The sequence below is a fragment of the Planococcus citri genome, chromosome 2 (genome assembly GCF_950023065.1).
Source record: "Planococcus citri chromosome 2, ihPlaCitr1.1, whole genome shotgun sequence".
NCBI classification, from domain to species: Eukaryota; Metazoa; Arthropoda; class Insecta; order Hemiptera; family Pseudococcidae; genus Planococcus; species Planococcus citri.
In genome coordinates, this window is record NC_088678.1 from 72869901 (window position 1) to 72879039 (window position 9139).

The 9139-nt window shown below is 35.8% G+C and overlaps 1 protein-coding gene and 1 long non-coding RNA gene across 2 annotated transcripts; both read right to left on the reverse strand.

Annotated features, from left to right (window-relative positions):
• Positions 1 to 96: 96 nt before the first annotated feature.
• LOC135837648 (speckle-type POZ protein B-like) lies at positions 97 to 2226 on the reverse strand. Its single transcript, XM_065352998.1, has 3 exons — positions 2015 to 2226; positions 1238 to 1422; positions 97 to 1107 (listed from the first exon to the last, which is right to left on the reverse strand). Exons 2-3 carry the CDS (start codon positions 1384 to 1386, stop codon positions 237 to 239), a joined length of 1020 nt encoding a protein of 339 aa, XP_065209070.1. The 5' UTR covers positions 1387 to 1422; positions 2015 to 2226; the 3' UTR covers positions 97 to 236.
• A 152-nt stretch (positions 2227 to 2378) lies between these two features.
• LOC135837651 (uncharacterized) lies at positions 2379 to 9131 on the reverse strand. The gene is made up of 3 exons (XR_010557228.1): positions 8333 to 9131; positions 8142 to 8235; positions 2379 to 2790 (listed from the first exon to the last, which is right to left on the reverse strand). It is a non-coding gene; the product is annotated as an uncharacterized LOC135837651 (long non-coding RNA).
• Positions 9132 to 9139: the final 8 nt, after the last annotated feature.

Below are 9139 nucleotides of genomic sequence, written 5' to 3' on the forward strand. Positions count from 1 at the left end.
ATTGCTGAAGGCGAATTTTTCACGACGATGTAAGGTGAGTTTGTGGAGTTGCTCGCCCATCCCTCTAAAAAATTGATACTTGAATGAAAAAATGAGTTATTGTTCTATTTTTTCAATTTTTTATTTATTAAATTGAGAAAAAAAATGTTGACTCTGCTCGACCGTCTTCCTCTCCCCTCCCATCAAAAAATGATGTAAATAATACCTATAATAGGTATTAATACTAGACTATTCACTCATCGAAAAATAACATCCAGCAAGTCTTTCATCAAGTGAGGACGAGACCCGGTCACAATATTCCAAACTTCTGTTTCCTTGAAATCCTTACATTTAGAATGGTACATTTTCATGAATCTTAGTGCACTGGCCTTCAAGTCTTCAGCACGATGCATATCTGCCAATATTAAAATCCTCGCAGCATTATCAGTTGATAATTTCCGAAGCAAGACTTCTTCACACATCGTCTTCAATTCCCTTAGATCGTATTTATCCGCTGCGGGTAGTAATTCGAAGGCCAATTCTTGCAAATTTTTCGTCTTCCCGGTATAAATGTAGTGCAACATTTCCTCGAACGGTTCTTGTTCTATGTCAGTGATAACGATATGATTTTTCTGGCTTTCTTCCATATTGCTTTTAAACATGGCGTTGAAAACCGAGCTACGAGCAGCTAAAACCGTTTTATGGACTGGGTAATTTTTACCTGTGACCGAAATCGTCGCATCTTTAAAATTATCATCATCGATGAAAAATCTTTCGAAGTCCGTTGACAGGTTCGATTCGGAAATTTTGTCTGGTTTTGAACAGCACGAGGAAGGAAGATAAGCAAAATAGGGTTTTCTTGAATAACTAAGCTCGCAAATAAGCTTTAGTTTATCTTCATGTGCGCAATGCCGGGTTTGGAAGACGTAGCCGAGAGAACCCACATAACATTCCTTCATATCACCATGCCAATCAAATTTGTAGGAAACTGGAGTGGTCTGCAGTTTTGGGTTGTTGTGCCTCACCAAAAAAACTTGCACATTCACTGATACAGTACCGTATTTTCGAAGATCATCCAAGTCAGGGTGTAGGTAGAGTACAACGTCTGGAGAGTCAGGGTAAAACTTCCTTGAATCAAAAAACGAAGTGTTTCTGATTAATATTACCTATGTCTATTATTAAATCATCTGGAAGTTGAAATACCACTGCAACGCGAATAAGAGTAATCTCTGGGTCTTATAGAACCAGAAACACTTACCGGATTTTGTGTGTCAAATGCCATTTGAAATTATCGCCAATAGCTGAAAACGTCGAAGATTTCAAATCACATTCGCTTCTGGCGTGAGTCGAATATTGGTCAATTGTCCATGAGAAAGTACATTTTCTTAGGTCGACTATAATCGACATCGTTTACAAAACAAACTCACGAAGGATATTGAAGACCTGTAAGTAAGTAAAAGGATTCAAAAATTCAAAATTATATCAGTTGGTACTGTTGGAAGTATACCTACCAATTCAAAGTGATTCCATGTTTCAACATGTAAGTACCTATCTATAATTATCTTTACCCTGCTGAGGTACAGGGTGCGCAACGTGTCTATATACCCCAAAGAAAGTTTTTTATTAAAAATATACTTAGGTTGGAAACGTGACATGAACGCATATGATTGGTGGAATGTTATCACCTCAGTCCAACAACCAATCGTGTGCTATCATTATTATCATTCACTAATATGGCCAACCGAAATGCTGAGCAAAAAATTTTTTTGAGGGTACCTCTACCTATTATTACCTAGGTACTCGATATTTTTGCGCACCCTGTATAAGAACTTATTCTTATGCCTATGTATTGTAAGTACATATCTATGGTCTATGTATGTATTATTTATTGTATTACATTGTACTACTTATTATATAGAATAATTGATAATCGAAAGAAAACCATTCTTGGTAATTGAGTAAGTTGAGTAGCCCATAATTTTCTAGAATAATAATCGAATCGAAAGAAACCCATTTTCGTGGTAAATACACTTACCTTAGATTGATAACAAAACAATCAACGTAGGTAATTGTTTGTTTCATATAATTCACTTCTTTCTGACGTTTTATTTTTCAACTTATGTAGTTGATTGATTGAAAAACAGGTTTCTTTGAACTTTTGAAGAATCAAATTTGACACAGCACGTTTAACAACACTACAAAATACAAAACAAAACCCATGGACGGACATAGGTACTGATAACACACCAGTCAGTGCTGCCAGATTTCGATCACCTAACTAGGTACGTAGTATGTAGCATGTACGTACATACATACCATGAAATTGAAATCGAGGTTCGAGGCATTCTATTTTAACACTTTTAAGTTTTAACGTAGGTTATAGGTATGAAAAATATACGTACTTAGAATATTTTTATTATGTGATCATAAAAATGATATTACAATTGACAATAGATCTGATTATCAGAGCTGCAAAAATGATTAAAAAGTAGGTAGGTACCTACCAAACCTACGCTTCGATAGGTATTAACTGTCTCATACTGTGGTATCTTGCTCGACTTGGATGGATAGCCATAAAAAATACATAAGGTACATGTAAAATTGAATCACTCCGGTTATATCGGTAAGCAGATTGTGGTTCTTTTCGCATATCGAATATACAGTGTACATTATTCGCGAAAAACTCATAATCATCAAGTAAGTGGTCACGAAATCTTGTTTTTCGTTTTCGTTGTCCTTTTGATTGTACAATAGCAGTAGCTGAGGTAATATTGCTACAGCTTCTAAGTAGTAACTGAATGCCCAACAAGCCTGTGAATAAGTTAATCAAAATACAGGTAAATAGGTATTGATTAATTATTATTGATATCTTATTGTGATGGTTTTTAAAAAATTCCAACAAGGAACCTCTTGAAGTGTGTCACACTCCGATTTGAACGGGACCGCGATTTTTGGAAAGAGCATAGTCTAAAACCCCTAAAACCAAATTTTCAGCTGCCCAAGTTCATTTTTCGATTTTTGGCGAATTTTTGAAAATTCAAAATTGACTGTTTTTGGCGATTTATGCTTTTTTTTTTTAAAGTACGTATTTTGATCAATAAAAATGGTCAAAATAAGTCCCAAAACTGATATTAATTACTCAAATCCAGATTTCACAATTTCCAGCCATTCTGGAGCCTCCAGCGCGATTTTCCAATATCTCCAGAATTTTGAATTTGCTCCATAAGGCGTGAATACGCAGTTGGGCAGCTATAAATATCGAGTTGTGTATTATACTCGACCTGTTTAACGAGTTTATCTACATTTGAGCCGATTTTGGGAGTGACACTCAAGAGTGGTTTTTTGTGGTGTCATTCTCGCTCCAAAACGACTGGAAATGGTATAGAATTTACGCTCCGGGGGTGAATTCTTGAAGAAATACAGCAATTCATGCAAATTTCAAGACTTTCCTCACAAACGGTTATCTTTAGATTTTTTTAATTTTTTAATTTTGAAAAAAGCTGGTCAAAAAACCACTCCTGAGGTGTCACTCCCAAAATCGGTTCAAATGTAGATAAACTCGTTAAACAATTCGAGTATAATACACAACTGGATTTCTAGCTGTCCAACTGCATATTCACGTCTTTTGAAGCAAATTCAAAATTCTGGAGAAATTGAAAAATCGCGCTGGAGGCTCCAGAATGACTGGAGAATGTGAAATTTGGATTTGGGGGGTTACTTTAGGACAAAATACAGAGTTGACGTGAATTTAAAAAAATTCCACACAAACGGATATCTTTTGATTTTTTGGATTTTTTAATTTTGAAAAAAGCTGGTCAAAAACCCACTTTTGAGGTGTCACTCAAAATCGGCTCAAATGTGGATAAACTCGTTAAACAGGTCGAGTGTAATATACAATTCGATTTTTAGCTGCCCGACTTCATATTCACGCCTTCTAAAGCAAATTCAAAATTCTGGAAAAATTGAAAAATCGCGTTGGAGGCTCCAGAATGGCTGGAAATGGTGAAATTTGGATTTGGGTAATACGGAGCATTCAAGTTCCATCGGAAAAATTTTGGAAAAAAAATTTGTGCACCCGGTGGGGTTCGAACCTGCGTTACCTATATTAATGAGGATTACTTACTCAGCCACCTCCCTAGATACTGAGTTAATGCAATTTTGGGGTTATATGCTTATGAAAATTCGACTTGACAATTTTTCTTATAAACTGGTAGTGACAGACACTGTATGAAACCAGTGGTAGTGAGAGACACTGTTTGAAACCAGTGTTTGAAACAGACACAAGTGTGAAACAAGTGTTTGTGGCAGACACTGTTTAAAACCAGTGGTAGTGACAGACACTGTTTGAAACCTGTGGTAGTGACAGACACTGTTCAAAACCAGTGGTACTGACAGACAATGTTTGAAACCAGTGGTAGTGACAGACACTGTTTGAAACCAGTGTTAGTGACAGACACTGTTTGAAACCAGTGGTAGTGACAGACACTGTTCAAAACTAGTGGTAGTGACAGACACTGTTCAAAACCAGTGGTACTGACAGACAATGTTTGAAACCAGTGGTAGTGACAGACACTGTTTGAAACCAGTGGTAGTGACAGACACTGTTCAAAACTAGTGGTAGTGACAGACACTGTTCAAAACCAGTGGTAGTAACAGACACTGTTTGAAACCAGTCTGTTTAAAACCAGTGTTAGTGACATACACTGTTTGAAACCAGTGTTAGTGACAGACACTGTTTGAAAACAGTGGTAGTGACTTGAACAGTGTCAGTGTCTGTCACTACCACTGGTTTCAAACAGTGTCTGTCACTAACACTAGTTTTGAACAGTGTCTGTCACTACCACTGGTTTCAAACAGTGTCTGTCACTAACACTGGTTTCAAACAGTGTCTGTCACTAACACTAGTTTTGAACAGTGTCTGTCAATACCACTGGTTTTAAACAGACTGGTTTCAAACAGTGTCTGTCACTACCACTGGTTTTAAACAGTGTCTGTCACTACCACTAGTTTTGAACAGTGTCTGTCACTACCACTGGTTTCAAACAGTGTCTGTCACTAACACTGGTTTCAAACAGTGTCTGCCACTAACACTGGTTTCAAACAGTGTCTGTCACTAACACTGGTTTTAAACAGTGTCTGTCACTACCACTGGTTTCAAACATTGTCTGTCAGTACCACTAGTTTTGAACAGTGTCTGTCACTACCACTAGTTTTGAACAGTGTCTGTCACTACCACTAGTTTTGAACAGTGTCTGTCACTACCACAGGTTTCAAACAGTGTCTGTCACAAACAATGGTTTTGAACAGTATGTCCGCCTCAAACACTTGTTTCACACAGTGTCTGTTTCAAACACTGGTTTTAAACAGTGTCTGTTACTACCACTGGTTTCAAACTGTGTCTTTCACCACCACTGGTTTTACACAGTGTCTGTTACTACCACTGGTTTCAAACAGTGTCTTTCACCACCACTGGTTTTACACAGTGTCTGTTACTACCACTAGATTTAAACAGTGTCTGTCACTACCGCTAGTTTTGAACAGTGTATGTCACTACCACTGGTTTTAAACAGACTGGTTTCAAACAGTATCTGCCACTGGTTTTGAATAGTGTCTGTCACTAACACTGGTTTCAAACAGTGTTTGTCACTTCCAATGGTTTCAAACAGTGTGTATCACTATCACTGGTTTCAAACAGTGTCTGTCACTACCGGTGGTTTCAAACATTGTCTGTCAGTGCCACTGGTTTTGAACAGTGTCTGTCACTACCACTAGTTTTTAACAGTGTCTGTCACTGCCATTGGTTTCAAACAGTGTCTGTCACTATCACTGGTTTCAAACAGTGTCTGTCAATACCACTGTTTTCAATCAGTGTCTGTCACAAACTATGGTTTTGAACAGTATGTCCGCCACAAACACTTGTTTCACACAGTGTCTGTTTCAAACACTGTCTGTTTCAAACACTGGTTTTGAACAGTGTCTGCCACAAACACTTGTTTTACACAGTGTCTGTCACTACCACTGGTTTCAAACAGTGTCTGTCACTACCACTGGTTTTAAACAGTGTCTGTCACTACCACTGGTTTCAAATAGTGTCTGCCACAAGCACTTGTTTTACACTGTGTCTGTTTCAAACACTAGTTTTAAACACTGTCTGTCACTACCACTGGTTTCAAACAGTGTCTGTCACTATCACTGGTTTTAAACAGTGTCTGACACTACCACTGGTTTCAAACAGTGTCTGTTTCAAACACTGGATTTGAACAGTGTCTGCCACAAACACTTGTTTTACACAGTGTCTGTTTCAAACACTGGTTTGAAACAGTGTCTGTCACCTCCGCTGATTTTAAACAGTGTCTCTCACTACCACTAATTTTAAACAGTGTCTGTCACTACCACTGGTCTTGAACAGTGTCTGCCACTACCACTGGTTTTAATCAGTGTCTGTCACTACCACTGGTTTAAAACAGTGTCTGTCATTTTTGGTACTTATTTTGACCATTTTTATTGATCAAGTATGTACTTTTCAAAAAAAAAACATAAATCGCCAAAAACAGTCAATTTTGAATTTTCAAAGATTCGTTAAAAATCGAAAAATGAACTTGGGCAGCTGAAAATTTGGTTTTAGGGGTTTTAGACTATGCTCTTTCCAAAAATCGCGGTCCCGTTCAAATCGGAGTGTGACACCTCAAGAGGTTATTCCTTTGTGAGCTCCATTTTGGTGATTCATTGTCAATTTAACTTCGAATTTATCTGTTCTTTTCCCTCGTTTTTTAAATTTGAGATATGATTGTCGTTTTAACAGTCGAGTTTTATGAAATTATTGCATTTTTGGTACCTACCTACATGAGTAGGCATTGTGAAATAAAAAAATTTTAAAAATACAAATCATTCGAAAAATGTTCATTTTGGCATCGTTATTTTCTGGAACGATTATCTTTTCACGAGAAAATTTTCCGCTGCCTCGGCTTCTCAAATAATGCTGATTCCCCCCCCCCCCCATGACGATGGAGCCCACAAAGTTGGAAAAAAAATATCAAAAGTGAAATAAATCAAAATGGACAACATTTTCTTGAAAATTCTCCATTTCGGTGCCAGAATCTCTCCAAATACCTCTTTTATCGAAAAAAACTACCTGCTCGACCCTAAACAATGTTGGTCTTTTTGCAAACAGTCCCTCCTCTCCCTCTTCTCGCCCAAGAAAAAATGGTAAAAAATTAATCAAAAAATAAGAAATTGTCGTCTGTGAGAATTTCAAAAAAAAAATTATACCTATAAAATGAAAAAATAAATCAGAAAAAAATTCTAGTCTGAATCCTTCTGAATGATCCTTTTTGTAAGAAAATTCCTTCTTTGGTCCCAATATCTTTCAGTTTTTTTTCAATTTTTACAACTTGAGAAGTCTATTCAAGGTGACCAATATTGTTCAAGAATCACAGAGGATTTTTTTTTTGATGATGGAGGTTCAGGTTCTTTTAATTTAGAAGGGTTTTTACACCAAAATTCGAATCGTTCAACAAAAAAAATCTTGATTTTTTCAAACTGCGAGAGAGGTCTCCATACTAGACTTCTCGATCATCTTTCAATAATATATCGATCTTTCCTTATGATGAAAATCGATAATGAATAAAATTTATTTAGGTACAAAAAAAATTAGTCTGAAAAGAAAAACGTAATTTTGGTCAATTTTTGACAGACAAAACAAAAATGAAACCAAACAATACAAAAAAATTCCAAAAAAAGTACAAATATGAAATAAGTTTAAGTACCTACTGATCGAAATAGGTACTCAAAACGTTGGCAAGTATAAATAAACATCCAAAAAGTGGAAAAATTGTTCAAAAATGGCGAAAAAAATTGTTAAAACGTCTCGAAACCACAGACAAAATTTCGAATTTTTTTCTGAAAATCAGAAAAATTTGCGTTTAAATTTTGAAAAAAGTGTAAATGCTATTTTTAAAAAAGCGTTTAAAACTGTTCAAAAATGGGGTGGGGGAAGTCTCCTCTGCAAGGAAAATTTTGAATCATTGATAGGTACATATGTTTTTTTCATTCATGTAAAGAATTACCGAGGTAAGTACTAAGTAGGTACCTACTAGGTGGGTATAGGTAATCGTAATGGGAATGAGTTCACGGCGAGTACATTAGCAATTCAATGTGCTTACTTCGAGAATTTCTTCGTAAGCAGATGGATTATCGATAAATCCTGGTTTATAAAATAAAGCGAGTATTGCAGCTGGAGCGAGTAAATATTTTATCCTGTGAAGTAATCAAAACACATGTGTAAGTTAGGTAATTCTAATTGCATTCTTCCCTAAAACTTGAAAAAATTGGAAAAAAATCGAAATTCAATTACCTGAACGAATCTTCTTTACGACTAGATTCGTAACTGAACTTGAAATAAATTAGGTAAACTGTCACAAAAGAGGATAAAATGAGCGAAACCCTCGATACGATTTCAAACGCAGTGAGATCTTCTTTTTCTATATACCAACTCAAGTATCGGGTTAAGTACACGATTGCGTACAGCAGCTGCGATTTGCCTGAGAAACCTGTCCTCAAATCAAATATGTAATATTTTAGTGTTTTAAATCAAATGAGTTTATTATACCTACGCTTTTTTAATAAGAATAAGAATAAGAATAGATAGGTAGGTACTCAACGAACGGTAGGTAATTGAAAATATATTTCCAGATTACTCACCTGTGCTTTTTTTTGACTGCCATATCATCAATGTTAGTGCAATTGTTGCAAATAAACGAAACGTATCACCAGCATGTTTCAAAACAATAATTGTGTCATCATATAATCTCATAAACATGGTTTTGCATCGGACTTGTCACATTATAAAAGGTCTCGAAGGATGATTCGAAATAAATATTGATTAACTAAGTGTGTGTGGTTCTCGTTAAACAAGACTAACGAATTTTTTTCAGTTTTCAATCGTTGATAATAAAATATTATATTTTTTATTCATCGAACACAACAACTATCAAAAATTCAACCAAGTGTTCTCTCTGAGATTTTGTAAAAAAGTGATACCCACAAAAAATGGCCAGTATTTTTTTGAAAATTTAGTTTCAATTTTGTTTTTGTTGCGTTCGAGAGGATCGTCAATTGGCTCAAATAAACAAATTGAAAATTTGAAAAAAATCTTAAACCT

Coding starts and splice junctions, on each gene's coding strand:
- LOC135837648 (XM_065352998.1), bottom strand. CDS start 1,386: ATGTCGATTATAGTCGACCTAAGAAAATGTACTTTCTCATGGACAATT. Junction 1,108..1,237: donor CATTTGACACACAAAATCCG/GTAAGTGTTTCT, acceptor TTTTGATTCAAG/GAAGTTTTACCCTGACTCTC.